The sequence below is a fragment of the Triturus cristatus genome, chromosome 1_2 (assembly GCF_964204655.1).
Source record: "Triturus cristatus chromosome 1_2, aTriCri1.1, whole genome shotgun sequence".
In the NCBI taxonomy this organism is placed as follows: Eukaryota; Metazoa; Chordata; class Amphibia; order Caudata; family Salamandridae; genus Triturus; species Triturus cristatus.
In genome coordinates, this window is record NC_140580.1 from 320,900,963 (window position 1) to 320,919,874 (window position 18,912).

Below are 18,912 nucleotides of genomic sequence, written 5' to 3' on the forward strand. Positions count from 1 at the left end.
TTTTTAGAATCCGCGCCGGTGCAGATTTGGTGGTCGCTGGCGTGAGAAAAATATCCATTACTGGTTGTAGCAAACCAGGGACTAACGGTAACAGTGAGCGTGACACTGCTCGTTCATGAAGAGTTTCAAAGATTATGGAGGAGGTGATCTCCTGAACCGGCATAGGGATATTTAATTTTGTAGCTCCTCTACACAACACTTCCTGAAAAGTAGAGATATCATCCACCGGAGATACCCTGGAGGGTGGTGTCTCCGAGAGTGTCGGCGAATAATCCCTTCTGGATGATCTAGATGACGGGGAGGAGGAAGGGGTCCTACGGCGCCTTCTCTCCGATCTGGTCGACTCTCTCCTGTGGGAGGAGGATCTAGATCGCCTCCTTGGTGTTCGAGAGCGACGTCGAGATTCTCTTCCCCGAGAACATGATCTGACCGGTCTCGCTGGGAAGTCCATGTCTCTTAACCTTGTTAGTGAGGCCTTAACTGCGTAAGACATAGCCGAGTCCTGAGGTATCTCTCTTGCGGGACTTTGAGGTACAGCATGTCCCTCTTCCAGCGGACTATTTTCTCTTGCAGGCACTGGAGATTGATTCACAATTTCCGGTGACTCGGACCTTGAACTTGAACCCTCTAATCCTGAAGGCGAGATAGATATAAGACGTGGTGAATCATGTTCCGAAGTTGTATATATCAGTCTATGAGGGGATTTGCGCCTTGAGACTGGCCGGATCGTAAGGCGAACATGCGACACCTCCTGAGAACCCTCTGCAGAGGGCCGCCTCGACGGCGATAGGCCTATCACCGGAGACCTGGGACTTGACTCCTCGAGGATCAATGGAGATTTTTCTTGCCTCGACGTCGACGGAGGACTTGGTCTGAACGGAGGTCTAGACCCCGACGGGGAATCTCGCCTCGACGTTATGGACTTCTCCAAAGCCTTGGAGACCTGCGAGGACGGAGGCACCAGCCTCGACGTCGACTCCGACGGAGGCACCTGCCTCGACGTCGACTCCGACGGAGGCTCCTGCCTCGACGTCGGTCTTGACGGAGGCGCCTGCCTCGACGTCGAATGCTCCGACGACGAATGCCTCGACGTCGCCATTCTCTTTGCCGACGATCGATCTTTCCTCGACGGCGAACTTGGTCTTGACGGCGATCTTGGTCTCGACGTCGACGTAGACTTCGGAGTCGAACGCCTACGAACCTCTTGTGACGTCGACTGATCTCTCACCGTCCTCGGCGTCGAATGATGTCCTTCCTTCGACGTCGAACGAGGTCTGTGTTTCGACGTCGAGCGATCTTCTCTAGACGTCGAAAGATGCCTTTTAGACGTCGACCTGTGACGCCGATCCTTCGACGCCGATCTCTTAGACGTCGAAGTCGTCGACGACGAACGCATCCGCTTCGTCGCTGTATCTAAAGTCAACGACAATTTTCTTTTTGCAGCATGACTACCCCTGGACTCCTCACCTCTCAGCGACGATCCCGCCGCTGGATTCTTTGACGCCGAGCACGACGCCGATGGGGTTCAAACAGGGACCAGCTGCCTCGACGTCGACCGTTCTGATAAGCCGTAGAGTCTAATCCTCTCTCTCTCCTTTAAAGTCCTTTTAGAAAGGTCTTTACAATGATGACATGTTGCTGGAGAGTGAGAATCCGGCAGGCAGACAATACACACGTCATGTGTGTCTGAAGAGGCCTTCTTTTTTCCACAAGATGGACATGGAATAAATAAAGAAGGTATATTTCTGACAAAAATAGCAGAAAATCAGTCAGAAAAATACAGGATACTGACTTCTTCCCAGATATTAATAAGAGGAAGTCCAAAAAATTACTATAATGAAATAATTCTTGACTAAAAAGTCAAAAAGAAGAGAGCTGAATTCCAGGGTCCTGACTGAAGGAGCCGGAAAGAACAACTGACCTAACTGTCACCCCTGAGGCATGATGGGATATGGAAGCCAGGGCTGCCTTGGAGGCACGGTGCCAGTTTTTACCTATACAGGGCTTTTCAGTCTCTATGGTATTGTGTTGCAATGCAGCCTGCAGGCTAGCAAAGTGTTGTAGATCTGTGTTTCCCACAGTTTTCTCTTTTTTTTGCTTTCTCATGAGTGTTTACCTCATTAGAAAAAAAAAAAAAAAAAAGATTTAGGTGTTTTATTATACCTATATGTATTATTGGATGTGTATTTATACATTGCCTAGCCTTTCTTTTTTAGGGGCTGCATTTGCTTGGGAAAAAATAATATATGTTTATACATATACAGAGCTGTATATATGTATGTTTTTTACATATATGATTTTATTATTTCCGGGGTCCCCGCACATGGGCGGGAATATTCAGTGCTTATGACTATTGATGAGGATCCGCTGGAAGAGAAGCTGTGATGGACGTATTGGGCTTGTGTGCAGTAAGAATTAGTTTTATTGTCAGTAGCACTTAGTCATCTCTGTACAAAGGGCAGGATCAGAACGTCCCAGGCTGGTCTTGGTTGTCAGCCAATGCCAGTCGGGTCAGAAGGGAGCAAACGGGATTAAATAAAGGACTTGAAAGTGGCAGTGGGAGATTGGTGAAAAAGCAGAGAAGCTTGGGCAGTAACACCAATTTGGTGATGGCTAGCCTCCTGACCAGGGACAGTGGCAGGCCAATCCATATGGGAATTTGCTCCTTCAGCCATCCCACTGCCCAGCCATAATTCTATACTAGAGTCATGACCTATCGCTGCTGATCCATATCCCTAAATTCCAATCTGTCTCTTCCACCCACTCAACAGATTACTCCATGGGAATTCTAGCCCTGCTGTCAGTTAGGAGGAAAATCACAGATTTCGACCAGTTGATTGTAATCCAAGTTAGGGCACCGTGCTGTATGAATTTGCATAGTATGGGTGCCAGGTTCTGGGCACAGTCCCTCACGTACAAAGTGACGTCATCTGCGTACATTAAGATAACAAGTCTACGGGTCATATATTAGAGGCCTCGGTCAGAGTGATGTTGCCTCAGGCGTGCGTAGAGGGGCTCCATGGCAATTGCACTTAGAACTGGGGAGAGCAGGACCCCTGTCTAATCCCTCGATTGAACATTATGGGGTCAGAGTCCGTTCCATTGACTCAAAGCCTAGCAGTACATGTGTAATAGGAGCCTAATTCATTGCCGAAAGAAGGGACTAAAGGCAATATGTTCAGTGCTTAATTTGTAAAATATTAAGTCCAGGTGCTCAATTTTTTGTAGGAGGCCACTTTCCCCGGCTCCGCCCACTTCCTCTGTTGGCTCCACCCACATCCTCAACTGGCCCTGCTGAAAGCCAGATGTAATACCCAATCTGAATTTCAGCAAGGAAGCCTTCCTCAAATAAGGTTTTGATAGGAGGTTCCCCTACTCCATGACCATTTTGAAAAAGATTAAAACAAACGTGCATTTAAAGCACAATTTTGGAACAAATTGGCTAAAGTGACAATGGCATCACTGAAGTGTTAGGATTGTGAAAAATCCAAGCTTCACACAAAGGACAAGCATAGCAAATTAGCCTTGTTCATTCCGGCGGAGGTGGCGAGGGTGTGGTAATGTAAGCAGTGGAGCATTTTGGAAACCACTGTTTCAAACATATTGCTAAAGCATTCTGTAGCAGTGCTCTGTCAATTACAGACAGCACATTTCCATTGAAATTGTCAAAAAATGCCACGGACTTTCAGTTTTACTGATAAAACTATGTGCCAGTCAAACGATTATGAGTGGAAATTGGGCTTCAGAAAATATCTTCAATTTGCGCATCACCAAGTAAGGTGTCTTTTTTAATTTTGCTCCAAATAAAATCATTGTTTTCATCACACTTCAGAATTACAAAATAATGTGCTTCACTTCTTTAAATGCCGATATACTTTTTAAATATGTATGCAGTTTCTTTACCGATAGTTTGTTTTACAAAAGCCACAAACGTTACAGTCCTGAAGAATAAACAGCACTTTGTCAGATAACATAGCCTACCATTTGACCTATCTTTGAATGCACAGAAAATGTGACAAGATGAAAAGAAAAAATGTTAAAGCATTTGTTTGGCCACTCCCCATTTGAACTCTACCCTGATTAATTTGGGGCGGCATCCACAAGCCTATTTCCAGCACCTATGACCCAGGCCATAACGCATGGAAATGGCACATACTAAGTTTGGACAATGCAAACTTAGCAGGTTATAACCACTACCACCAGTCCACTCTGCCTGTGCTGCCCTCTACCCTCATGGCTCGACAACACAGGAGAAAGCCCCACACAGTCTTGGTCTAAAACTTGAGGTCACTCTACCTTGGAACAGAAGCTCCCAGGGAGCCTTTGCATGTGTGCAAGGCAAGGGGTAGCCAGCGAGGGATTACATATCAGAAGGGAGTGGCTCCTGCATATTGCAGAGAGGAACTACTGGGGAGTCCAGGTACGCATTTGCATATTATTTAATGCTTATGCTCTGTGCCGCACGCAGCATAAGCATCAAATAATATGCAAATGTGTACCATGGTGGCGACGAGGGCAAAGGCCACAGGCACAAGGCAGACTAACCACACTAGGGCAGTCAAATTTGTAGCGTTTTCGGCTACCAGATTGAATGACAGTCCTGGGGATGGGGTGATGTCTAATTTAAAAAGGGAAAAAAAGCAGTGCAGGGTCAGCACGTGTTAAGCTGTGTGCACGCTGAGCATGCGCCCTACATTGTGCTTGCTGCTGGCACCGGCTCTGAGGGAGAGCTGGAGGCTGGCAGCATCATGGGCTTGGAGCAGACTGCAGACTGTCACAGTAGCCTTCTTATTTTGTTACTGTGGGCCGATTTTGCTAAAAAATTGGCCTCCAGTAACAAAGCCAACCTCCTGTTTCAGAAACATCCCCATCCTTTCCATCCTCCCAGGGGTCTGCCCAGTATGCAAGTGTGATTGCTTGTCAGTCACAAGTTACAATATCGGCTGCATCACTAGACGTGCTCACTGGTGCAAGGCCTCCCAGGTGCCTTCCCTCTGCTCTACTGGTTCCTTCCATCGGAACTCTGCATCCAGACGTGGCACACTCCAAATAAATCAACTTCTTTATCAACAGTCGAAACCAGCCCCTGCAATCAGGGGCCAGCTGCTGGCTGAATATTTACAAGGACTGCACCACAACCACTCACTTCTGCACTCAAAAAAATTTTAAGACAGCAAAACATCTGTCCAGGCAATTTGCAAAATGTGCAAACTGACGATCTTAAAGCTTGGGACACAATATCATAAAATGAGAATCTCTAGAGTCTGGTGGTTAGGTGTCATATAAATGTATAGATTGGTAGTGATACTAACAAATTAATTCCTACAGACTTAACTCTCAGTAGCAATTTACATGCCTCCCACCCGATCACAAATTGGTCTCTGATTCAATTTATAGATACGCACATACAAAAGTAAACAAACTGTTTTGCAGGGTCACACAGTAGGAAAGAGTTAAGTCACTATCGTAAGATGAAAACCTCATACAAATCTGTTGTGATAAAAAGCATGCACATTAATCCACTGAGCTATCCACTCTAATTAACGTAATGTAATGTTGCTCTGCAATACTTGGTTTAGAACATCAGAAGCCAAAACAAGCATACAGAAAAAAAATATTCCAAAGTAGAGCCCAGAAGTGAGGATCAGTTTGAGGGCCGTCTCTAGAGCAGGATAAAACTAGCTATCTCCGAGGAAATCACCCATATTTCAGCTTAGCAGCTATGAATGGCGGGGCATCATTCCCAGTAGGAGTGAGTTGGGTACAAATAAAATTACACTTCTCACACCTCGTTCGTCTCCCACCCCCTGCTTATGGCGAACCCAGCCCCTATGACATGCTCCTAACATTTCGTGTGAGAGGCTCTGTTATAGCAAGTAGCCCTGACCAGAGTGCATTTTAATAGCTATACATATTAAACACAGGACTGTTCGGAATTTAACCTTTGGCAAATAAATGTGCATCTCTGTCACTTTCAACAAGTTTACTGGACTGTGTGGTCTGCAGAGGGAATCTCCAATGTCAGGCAAAAGTTCTGTGGAAAGGGCGACTGTGATTTCTGTGGCCTTATCTCACATCATCAATTTTCACTTCATCTAATAATCACCAATGCGTGTTTTTTTACAATTAGACTGATGCCTACTTCGAGGGCCAGAAAAGGCACCTGCCGTCAATTCGGTATCAGATTACAAAAGCTTTTCTCTCCTGCTCGCGTTTGGGTACAATTGAAATGAAAACTTTAAACTGTAAGGCTGTATTACTGGAGTAATCTCGTTCTACAACGTGAGGTGCTATGTGAAAGAACAATGGACAGCGATTTTTCGAGCGTTTCGTTTCTCTCGGAATAGGCCTAGGGCCGCACGCCAGTCAAACTACAGTGGTGGACTTCATCTGACTGGCATAAAACTGTGCTGGCTGGCAAGCTCAAGAAAAAGCAGCATTATTTACAGTGGTCGAAGTGGGGGAAAAAAAGTAGGGGAACTGTGTGCAGCGAATTAGAGGGCGGGAATAACCTGAGGATTGGATCAGTGGGCGGAGTAAGAGGTGTGGCCAGGATGCGCAAAACATCCCAATCTTTAGTATTTGTTTTGCATTTTGCTGACCAGTTACAGCTTATTATGTTATGTAATTCAACCAATGGACACACATGATTATTTAACGATTAATATGAGTTATTGACATTAAAATAAATTCACAAAGTGGGATATGTTTCTAATCACAGAATGTCACAAATATGCTTAAAAGTGGAAGCACAAGTCATTTGTGTCCGAGCCATGGAGTTATTGTCCTCAGCAATATACACAGAGACAATCAATTTTATGTGTGTAAATCACTGTATAGGAAATGTTACATAAGACAAAGGACTACAAGGGGTAGGAGTCACATGATAACCATACTAGTAGGCAGTATAGTTTAATAGTGATTGATCTGGAGAAACACAAACCCAGATTTTAAAACTTAATACCATGATTGGGGGTTCTCTTTAATAATTATTATTGATTTCTATCCAAATGAACACTTTTTGCAACATTAGGATAATCAAAGGCCTAGGGAAAAAAACATAACATGCTAGTTTATGCCTTGCAGTTTGTATGCGGCTCTTAGATTAAATTTAATAGCTCCCTGTTCTTTGTTAGGATTTTAACTTATAAACTACAAGTAGCAAAATGATCTCACTGACAAATGCAGTAACCCACTGACCTATTTACAATATGTGCACTTTGTTATGGGCATGGTACATTTTCTTTGCAGCCGGCACACTCTGCGCCATCTTTCCATGAGTCAAAACTTCCACTAGACAAAACTCCGATCTCGCTCTAGGAAGAAGTTTATTCACTGGAGTTATGACATTTTTATTATTGACGAAAATTGCTAGAGGCCAAGAAGTAGGCATCAAGTGCTTCTAAAACCATAATATGCGACGCCCCCACTCAAAGTCAGCGCCTGTTGTGGTCACACCGGTTCTTAGAGGTTCTGTGACCTCAGTGACACAGTCACTTTTGCTCTAGGGTCTGCTACTTCGTGGACTGGAGGTGAACTTCAGTATGGATTGTGGTGGACAAGCCTTCAAGGAGAACCCACACTGCTAGGGTCCACCTGCTGGTGCTAAGACACCAGGGGGCATATTATCAAGCCCCAGCAATAATTATCGCTGAGCGCGCGTAGCGCGCTTTTAATTATCGCCGGCTATCGCTGGAATATATCGCCAAGCTAGCGCTGAATTATCAATGCTTAGCGCTATGGCGATAAATATTCCAGCGATAGCAGGCTTTTCCATGGAACATCGCTGGTTTTCCAGCGTTGTTCCATGGAAAACGGCGATATCCTTGATGATAGACCCTGTGGCCTTAGCCCCACAATCCACCTCCCATGTTAGGTATGCCTTAGTCAGGAATTTAACAGACGTTAAATTCCTGACTTAAGGCAGAGTTAGCGGGATTTAAGTTATCACTACGCCTCGTTCTTAACCCCTTCTGTGCCCCGCCCTTTCCCCGCCCTGTGCCGGGCTTTTTATTAGCGGGCGGAGTTCATGACGAGATGGTCTCGTCATGGGCACAGCGCAACCGCGGCCCATGACGAGACCATCTCGTCATGGGCACTGAAGGGGTTAATATTGCGAAGCTGCCTTCGCGATATTTTCCCATGTTGTTTTCACAGCCACGCCTCCTTTGCATCTCATTATCGATGCGAGGTGAGGCATGTGAAAAACGGGACCTACATCAAGAAAACACGTGCTAGCGTGTCCTTGTAAATAATGCGATATAATTATCGCCGCTTTGCGCCCAAAGAACTGACGCTAAAGAGGCGCAAATTGTATCGCCGGCACTTGGTAATATGCCCCAGGGCTTTTCCAGTTTTGTGGGGCCTTCTAAGTTCTAGCATGGAAATGTGCTCCCTCAGCAGAGTGGTCGGGGGACTGTTCATGAAGGCTGAACCTGGTTCTCCAGTTCTAAATTCAGCAGCTCTGCCCACAGCTCCGCTCCCTCACTGAACACCATACTGCCCCACTGAGAGAAATTCACACTGCCTTCCACTGCAAACCAATTTGACCTGCTATAAACAACTGGATGTGACTCAATTCAAATTACGCACTAGGCAAGAGCAATATGCTGCCTAAAGGAAAAAGTAACAACATCCTGGAAAAAGTAAACACTCATAGGAAATTAAAGGTAAAATAAAGCATGTGAAATGTAAGCAGGAACAACATGGTGAACTTAACGCTTTTACAGTAATTATTCAGAAATCAACGAGTATTTTTGCCTGAAAACCTAAGGACATAACTACAGGGCCCAGAAAGGACCCATTTCAATGTCCACTGCTTATATGCTTACAAAACATAAGCAGTATGGTTTAAAAAGACCACATTCGTAAACACAAAGCCACCATACACGTTTTGTTTTCCAATCCACCCATCAACCAGGTATTGCAGTACCTCCAGGTCTGGAGCACTTCCCCACAACAATGCTGTTCAAAGAAAGACAAGAAACCAAAAGTACCGTTTCACTGGCTAACCCTGTAAAGTGACGCTGTGTTTGGGTTTGAATAAAACCAATCTGGCCACTTTAAGAACACTCCGTCTTGCTTTATTTAGTTATTTATTTTTCATATTTTTAACTTTTTATTTCCGAGGCTGCACTTTGGAATAGAGAAATGTCAAAACGGCAATTCCAGCAAAAGTGTTTTTCTTTTTTGCATCCATTTCACAGGGGAACAAATGAACGACTGGAAGAAGGAGAGGGTGGGAACTATTTCTTGAGTCAAGAGAAGCTAGACAGAAAGAGGGGGAATAAGAGTAAGAAAGAGAGGTGGGGAAGGGGCAGCTGCCAGCAGCTGAGCAGAAGTGGACACCTTCCTTGTCTTGTCTGGGCAGGAAGCAAGAGACGGAGACATGTGGCAAAACAATCCAGGGAGTCAACTTTGTGGTAATGGTGACCTTCATGCCTAAGAGTATTCCATGCAGGAGTATGCTTCAGCCTTCCATGTCACAGATCGATATGAGGGTCAGCCACTGCAGCCCTCTCTGAAGGAGGATGGCCACTCCCTGTGCATAGGCTGAGTAAGTAGCCGCATAAACCTCTCCAACCCATCCCGCCCGTCAGAGCGATCTGGTATTCTCTGTCAGGTGGAGCTTCTGTAACACTGCTATGTCAGCACTGTGTCTCTGGAGGTATGCAAATGTTTGTCTGACTTTTCTGTGGTCACTAATGCCGAGTATGTTCTAAACATGAATGTAATATTACTCATGTCCAGTTGGTGGAAGTTATGCTTGGCGGGGTGTCAAGCTCACAAGGGTCGTCGGCCCCATAGAGCTGTTGTTGGAAGATCAATGCGTTGAGCATATGGACGGCGACTGAGGAGTGGACCACGTTGTCAGTCATGGGAACGAATCCAGAACAATAATCTAAACAAAGCCCCCCACCCACCTTAACATCCCCAACCCACTGAACTTTCCCACCTCCCAAAACAGCAAGGTTAAAGAAAATCCAAACGGAATCCATCCCGGAGGTGTCACAGGGAGGCAGGCAGTCTCCCTATCCCACAGAAAGAACAGGTGGGCCGATGAGGATGAATTAGACAAAATCCATTATAAAGATTGTCACTAAGGCTGCTGTCCAAGTCGTTCTTGACCTGGGAGCTTGAGGTTGGCGATTTGCGGCATGTTTGTGGCAGCCTTTTATGGCCAGTTTAGGACTTGTGATTAAGTGGGCCTTGCTACTGAGGAGGATCTGGAGCTTCGCAAGGTAGAGTAGGGCATACGGCAAGTCCATCTCAACTGAGCAATGACAGGGCAGGCCAGAGCTCCCTGTAGAGGGGGGCGGTCCCTAAGGATGTCGCTGTGTAGTCCTCAACAGTGGTCATGGCTGTGGATTTAGGAAGGCCAAGAACTCTGATGTTGCTTCTCCTAGAGCACACCTACAGGTCTTCGTTCTTGGCCTTGATGACTGCAAGGATTTTCTCCATTTGAAACAGGTGTTCATTGCTCGCTGCTGCCTCATTTTCCAAGTCGTATACTTGTTACTCCAGTTGGAACAGTAGATCATCATGTTTGTCGAAGCGATTGCTCCTGCGATCTAGCCGGATGGTGTGCACATCTATCTTGCAGTCTATCCTTTTGAGGATACTGTGCACGTCAACAAAACGTTCTTAGATGGTTATGTCCTCCGCTGAGTTACTGTGACCTCTATCAGACGTTTGCTCCTCACCTGAGCCATCTTCAGTAAATGGGTGGGGGTGGGGAGGTGGGGGGCTTTTTGTCACACATCGGTTTGGCCCATTTTCCTCATGAGTGGCGAGTGTTGTGGAAGCAAAGGCACCAGGAAATGAGGTTTAACTGTGAGGAATCACTCTGTGCTTAGGCAGTCTAGTCGCACAGCTAGTAGCCCACCTCTCCCCAGCGCTCCATGGGGCATAAGCAAGCCTTACTGTAGGCGGTGATATTTTAGACCCTCGAGAGGCACAGATGTCAGCCCAGACACATGCAAATGAACAGATAATGCGCTGGGCTGGCAGAGCCTCACTCAATGGTGTCCATCTTGCGCCTCCTTCCACACTGATATTAGTCTGTGTACATGACTGAGTCCTGACCAGTTTAGTTTAGTAATATGTCTTTTGAATGAAAGCCTATCACCTGAGAAATCATTAATTGTATGACGAAGCACAAGCAAAATGAGATTAGGATGTTCTAAATAACGTGATGCAAAATCCTAAGGATTAATATATTTTCATAAAAATTATTGAATACCTGCTAGGGAAAGGGAGGACCCCTCTGTTCTTCATGTCCACACCTGGGTCCCCAAAGTCAACCTCGAACAGCTCCAGGGCGGCATTGGTACTAAAGGAGGCGTCCAACTGCTGGGCTGAGGTACCTCATTGAAGGGAAAGTAAAGCCAAGTGGAAGAAGTTATAAAATGTATCTCTCTTAGCACAGGATATTCATGACAAATGATTACAAAATAACAACAAAGTATAAAAATAACAAACAAGAAAAAATACTTTTAAACACGTCTCCATTGGCAAAGAAAATACAGAACAGCACAATTTACAATTCCAAATCGGTCTATTCAGTTTACGAAAATGGATAGTTGGAAACTAATGATACATAACTATAGCTGAAATAAGAAGTATCAATGCTCCTATTAACTCTATGAGTTACACTGTGGCTTTCCTACCCTTTTTTCACAAATTCAGGCACACTTTATATTATACATTGACTTCCTTTAAAGATTCAGACCTACTTTCAAACTCCCTTCAGGGAATACTGACAAACCAGTCTCTCAAAGTCATGTTTGCGACTGGAACAATTAAGCAGCAGTTACTATACAAAGGTTAATCTGAATCCTGTGCCCCACCCAAATGGACTTTAATGAGCAGAGAAAAACTACATAGTAGTGCAACAGTAGTCTCTGAAGACAACTCAAAAAAGTAATGGTACATGTGTCCATAACCATGTTTATGGTCGCTACAGCTTGTCATTTGTTAGGCCAATTCTATGCATGGTGGTAACACATGAATTGATAATGGACTCCACTCAACAATTTATGTGTTTTCATGGGAAATTTCAAAATAATAGAAAAACTGCAGCATACCTTCTTCTGTGGAACAAAAGTAGGGTAAAAACATAGGAGGCAGAGAGAGACAAATTGCACAGAAATCTGTGGTTGCCATAGCACATTAGAACCAAGCCTCTTTCTTTTGACATGGTTTCCTCGCAATGTATTTGAGATCTCCATCTGTGTGTTAAGTTTGAGATTTTGAAAGAAATGAAGATCTCGTCTCACCAATCCAATTTGAGAGGGCTAGGAATATATGGGTTATTTCTTTATGAAAATGTGGTACAGGTTAAGAGTCCTCATTATGTGTTTTGTCTTTTCCTCTGTGGTCACTGAAATCCCCAAGGAAAATCTCATCAATAGAGGAGGTAAGTTGACCAGTGCTATGACCAACGAAACCAGCAATAAAGCGTTTTGCTGAAATTCACTAATTCTGGCCGCAGTGGTTTAGGTGTTCTATTACTAACCACTTTAGTGAATAAATCTAAAGAGGAGAGGTTCATAGAGATATCCATTTGTATTTCAAGAACAGACAGAAATGGGGACACAGGAAACTATTTGAATCACAGTAGCTCCACAGAATCAGCATTGGAAGAGGATGACAACTAATGAGATGTGTGTCAATAGCTGTACTTTCGGTTCAGTTATCAGACTCTGGAATATATCATAAGAGTATTTCAAGGCAACCCAAAAAGAGTCCAGGAAATGGAACTGGGTTGGCAGCAAAGGACAAGGAGGAGGAAGGAGACAGAAGGAGATATGAAGCTGGAAAAGAACAACTGAAAGGATGGTTGAAAGAAGGAGTATGTATCAGTTGGAAATTAGTAGCTTCAGAGAGGGCTTTGGGTTTTGTCAATGATAGTTTTTCGTGTAGCTAATGTCCTCTGCATAGTGTATAGTCGTGTCCCATCCTGCCCTGAGTTCCCAAATGAGAGTCTATGGTATCCTGGTTTTTAGGTCCCGCCTGAGCCAGCACATGCGCTGGTCTGGCGAGACATTTAGGAGTGGAGTTTTAAAAGTGCTGCCACAGGCTTTTGGTGGCCTAGCGCTTGCGTTCACGCGAGCGTGCACGCGCGCAGCCACCATCTGGCTTTCTGTAATGGCTCATTAAGCCTTACAGCGCGTGAATCCCCCCCCCTCACTCCCTTCTCATCAGCGCGAGCTTGTTTTAGCTTATTTAAATTTTTTTTTTTTTTACTTTGAAACTGAGCGCGGCGCCGCTTCACGGACACCACGCTCGGTTTATTGATATATTTCTTAACTTTAGCACTGAGCGCAGCGCCCACTTCAAGGACACCGCGCTCAGTGTTGAAGTTAAGAAATGTATAAAGAAACGGAGCGCGGTGTCCGTGAAGCGGCGCCACGCTCAGTTTTAAACTTAAGCATTTTCAATGCAATCGGAACGATTACATTGCAAATGCTTGTTTTTAAAATCCCTTGTGGCTTCTCTTCAGTGATGCTGCCTGAACGTTACTTTTCTGCTCTCACTTCACGTTATCCACATCATGGTTTGTTCTCTCACCCCTCCCACACCCTGCCTTATTGTCTGTTACTACCTCAGAGCCACGGGGTCCACCCAACCCCCCCAAAGCTGCTGCCCCGGTATCTGTTCCACGCCTCCGACAAGGGGTGCCGGTGTCACTACACAGGCGTATTCGAAGGATGTTGGAGGGGAGTCTGTGTGAGGCCAGCCCTCGGCCAGCACTAAAGCCCTGTTTGGGACGAGGTGGGCTCCCCCCTCAACATCTGGGACAGCACCTCCTCAGAGAACATGAACCGCTCAGAGAGATGCTTCCCATGGCACATGTCCCAGGACATCACCTGCAAGGCTGTAAAATGCACTTCAGGTGAATAGTTGTCGTACACTATGGAAGATTATTTACTCGGTCTTCCACTGCCCTCCTCAGCCCCGGACTAAATCACAGACGTCCTGTGGCTTTGTATGTCTTATGTACAGACATGCTTTCATCCCGTCGGTGCCATGTCATGTCATGTAATGCTATGTTATCAGTGGCGTAAGGAAAGTTGAGGTACCAAGGTACCTGGAGGCCCCCCTGCTCCAGATTTAATCCGCAGCTCTCAGGCCTTAGTATTGTGCTGAGGGGACCCCTTCAGCTAGCCCTCCCTCCCCACGTGGGGACTGCGGGGGCCTGTGTTACACCACTGAATGTTATGTGATGGTATTTCATGTCATGTTTTGTGATGCTAAGTCATGACATGTTATGTGATGGTATTTCATGTCACGTCATGTAATTTACACCACAACAATAAGAACAAGCATTTGCAATGCAATAGGTCTCGCATTTACACGAGTTTGAGCTATTGACATTGCAAATGACAATGCCTTTTATTTTTTTTCGTTTTCAAAACATAAATAAAAGGCATTGTCATTTACAATGCCAATAGCTTAAACTCGCATAAATGCGAGACCTATTGAATTGGAAATGCTTGTTGAGTTTTGGCCCTAGTCTCACACTCATCTAGTGGGTGTGTAGAGGCCAAGGCCTGTCCTTAGACATAAGTCAAGTCCTGGACCAGACTTGTGACTTGGATGGGCACACCAAGCATGTCCTCTTTACCAGTGCTTAATTTGTAAAAAACGTAGTGTCAGGGCTCTTGACAGGAGGACACTAGAGCCTGCACCATCCATTGCCCCTGGCAGCACTGACAATGACAGCACCAACACACTACTAATCATCATACTCTTTAAAGGTGTGACCATTCATACTATTACAGCCCCCCAAAGCTATAAGAATGGCTTTGGAGTCAAATACTACTAATTGGAAATGTAAATTTAAATAATAAACAGAAGTTGTTGTGCTTGTACCAAAATTGGCAGACACTTCTACCAAGTGGCAGACAGTCATAAGCCCTGGTGCTGGCAATTAAGTGCCGGTGCTGAGCACCAGAAAGCACCGGCACAAATTAAGCACTGCTCTTTACTGACAAAGGACTACTGTCCCTGTTCTGAGTTTAGAATATAAAGCTGCGGTGGAAGCGTGGCAAGGTTTTTCAAATTATTAGTTGTGACCAGACTGGTTACCTGTGTCACTTGGATGAAGGCCTGCTTGTTCACTCATATAAAGTTCTGCTTCTGTGAGCCAACTCATGATCCTAGCGTTAACATCCCAACTCTATGGTACGTGTGTGTATATGTGGCATGTGAGATAAATGTAAGGTAAGTGTAATGTGAGATAAAGGTTAAATATCTATAGGATAAACAGTTTAAGCATTATTTGATTACAGTAAACATATAATTACGAATACAAAGAGGTGAGATTTTATTGTACACATTTCATGATTCCTTAATAGTTTATTAGCCAGCCAGTATGCATTTTACTCTTTAAGCGGGGAACAGGCCTGGGGATTTTTCAAGGCTCTGTGTAGTTACGGACGTTATCACCACAATAATTTGGATTACAAGTAATAATTAAAATAAACATACAGTAACAGAGGCAATATATATGGGCAAATTATAATGCAAAGAAATCACGGCTATATAGACAAAAATAACAAGAGATAAAGAGAAGCAAAGAAAATTATCATTACTATATTTATTTATATTGATACAAACAGAAAGTAGTGTATTTACTTTTTCACTCTTGTGTGGTGTTACTGCAATCCTTGACACACAGTATTATCTATGCCTAGGTAGGTGGTGAGGTGCCTCTATACTTTTGCTTAGGAAGGCGATGGGGTGCCCGTGTGTAGATAAGTGAGATATTAGATCATAAATAACAGTGCCCTACAGGATAGTATGTCAGGGTTCTGTGGAAGCCTGCTGTGTTGCTCTCAAAGGTAGATATAGGTCAATGACCGAGGTGCAGGAAAATGACAATCTGATAATGGAGATAGAGTCATACCAAAGAAAAGTCGTGGGGTTCTGCATTCATCAGGAATGGGATCTTGAAAGCACTAGCAATTGGTCTGCAGAGACACAAGGTCATATTAAGCTGGTGGTCAAGGGTGACGCAATAGTAGAAAGGTAGTTGTGGAAATACATGCTATAAGTATCATACTGAGAGTCCCGTGGACTTGACCAAGAAGCGTGTTCTGTTCGTGAGGGGATAAGAAAGCAAGGGTTTCAGGCCGGTTGTGATGGCAGTGGTCACAATACAAGAAAAGAAAAATTGACGCTCCTAAGCGTTTACCTGATCAGTGTCAAAAGGGTTCAATAGTTAGTCAAAAAACCAGCAGCATCAATCAAAAACTTTGGGGGTGATCATCCAAAAAGAGGCATTTCCTTACAAAGATCATGTGCTGCAAACAACCCTCACATATTCTCAACTACCAAGAGTGCCAAACCATCTGTGAATAAGTTTCTAGCTGCTTCGCCGGGCTGGTTCCTGATATGGTTCCCCAGAATCTGATGGGAAGTTCAGTTACAATGAGTGGCAGACTCCTCTCCATTGACCCTGAAGAAGGCAAATTTCACACTAATAAATACGGTCCACTATACCCTCTGAAGAAATTGATAGAGAATGAGTAGACGCTTCATATGTATTATTTCCTGCTCTACATAGAGAGGCTGACTACTTTTCCACTAAATGGCTCATTGATTATAGGCATCAACACAGTGCCTTGGACAAATCTAACACCAGCTACTCTCCATCCATATGACATCTGTGAGCTTGAAATTATTCTCATTGAGGCATAATGCTGGTAAAGTGTGCAACCTGAAATAGGAGCATACATGAGCTAAGGATGGATGAGGGGTAAATAAATAGGTGCATACTTTAGACAAGCCTTAGTAAAGAAGATATAAGAAGAAGAGTCCATGCAGAGAGAACGCCCCTACAGCAAACACCATTTGTGTGGAGGTGCTAGCCCCGAACCCCACTGCCAACCCACTCCCAACCACTGACCAGGGTAACCCCTTTACGAAATGAAGTGTCACAATAGTTCATAGGTTAGAATCTTCAAATAATAGCTTGGGGTCTGTTATATGGGAAATAAATGTGCACAAGCTGGTTGAGGTGGCTCATATGAGTGGAAGCAGGGAGCACATGAAAATAGTACTTAAACAGATGAAAAGACAACTGACCCAAGCACCTTTTTAAGTACAATGTAAACACAAGACATCTAACGACGGGGAAAGGAGCAACTGGCATAAAATGCACATGCCCCTAAATTACATCAAGCACAATGTGCAATGATACTGTAACCTTTCACTTAATGACGTGGAATGTTTTGGGGCTGAACAATCCCAATTATTATAAAACGAGGAATGCCATTTACACTTCTCTAGGTCAAGAGAATCATTCGGTAGAAAACTAGGTAATTTGGAATAAACACATTATACATATACATATTTATAGCTCCAATAATAGAGGACTCGAGGTTTCTTCATCAGCTATAGGGCAAATACTCATCTATGACGCCATAGACTATACTTTGGGGAGAAGATTTCAACTATGTACCAAACCAATTAGCTGATCGATCCCATCAACTGACACATGCTCATCATCCTGCAAAGTCTAAATTTGGAGACATTTTTAAGACCCATAACATGATTGACATTTGAAGGAATGCACATTCGATAGCAAGAGGGGGCACACAAATCATCGGTGCACAGGACGTGGTTAAGACTAGATTAGAGAATTGGTACTTACAAGAATGTTTGTGCTTGGACCAATTAGATCGAGCATCTGCCACGTACGTTCTCAGATCAGTTCAGTTCCCAGTCAAGATGGTCATAGTGATACCAGCCTCACAGCAGAGTACTTACATTCACCGTACACTCCAGGCACTTCAAGACCCAGTGCTCAAAGATTAAACAGGGACGGAAATGGTTGTATACTTTAAACATAATGAACTCTCAGGCATAAGTATAGAGGGTAGTGTGAAGGGCACAGCAATAGAGGATCAGAAAAACCCTGAGGAGACACCTTGATAGGCTGGAATGAGCAATATGGCCATTTGAAACTGGTTAAATGCACCTGGTTAGAGCCTAAATACTGGCTGATATCAGGTCAAAATTCTGAATTTGACGAAGTAGCTGAGCAAGAGGTGAAACCACTGAGCAGCCATTCATGGGAAAGGATATAGCAGAAATGCGAGAGAACTGCTGTAGGAAAGTAGGATCTTTCTTTTATGGTTAACCCCACTTTTTGCCTGGTGCCTGTATGTTTTGACTATAGTTTTTCTGGGATCCTGCTAATCAGGACCCCAGCCTCTGTGTTCTGTCACCCAAAACGGCTTTGATAAGCACAATTGTCTACTGCTGTACCCCTATAAGTCCCAAATATATGGTACTAAGGTACTTAGGGAATAGGTACACCAGGGGTCACTCATGGGCTGCAACATGTATTGTGCCACCCATGGGAGTCCACTTAAACTCTGGCTACAGGCTTGCCATTGCAGCCTGTGTGAGATGGTTCTTGCACCTCTCACAATAGATATACATTTTCTTATAGCTAAGGTCATTGCACTTAAAACCTATAAGTCAACCTGCCAAAAAGCGCTCCGACGCCTCGTCAAGTGTAGTAAGCACTATATAAATGTAATTACAATGGCAGGCCCTTCAGTCCTGAGGGCAGGATGCTTGGTTACAAGTGTGAGGGTGCCCCTGCATGAGCAGGACACCACTACAAACCTCAGAGTCGATTTTCCAGACTTTGTAAATGCGATCAGCCATTTTAAGACATATAGTGGACATCAGTCATTACGAGATGTCTAACTATATAATGGCTCCGCCGAACCTGGTAATGTTTGGTATCAAACATGTGGGAATCATACCACAACACCAGCTGTGGTGTTGGAGGTATGATCCCGTGTACTGGGGGGGGGGGGGCCTTTAAAGGAGCCCTCTGTACTCCTGATTACAGTCTTTCAGGGTCTGACAGCAAGCTAGTGCTGCTGC

At 44.5% G+C, this 18,912-nt stretch overlaps 1 protein-coding gene across 2 annotated transcripts in view; it reads right to left on the bottom strand.

The window, feature by feature from the left end:
- SEC31B (SEC31 homolog B, COPII component) overlaps positions 1-18,912 on the bottom strand; it is a 1,155,786-nt gene that overhangs the window by 1,074,202 nt on the left and 62,672 nt on the right. For both annotated transcript variants that reach the window (XM_085603885.1, XM_085603887.1), the window contains exon 3: positions 11,243-11,366. In XM_085603885.1, the coding sequence (XP_085460011.1) occupies positions 11,243-11,366 (124 nt within the window). The remainder of the gene's footprint in view (positions 1-11,242; positions 11,367-18,912) is intronic.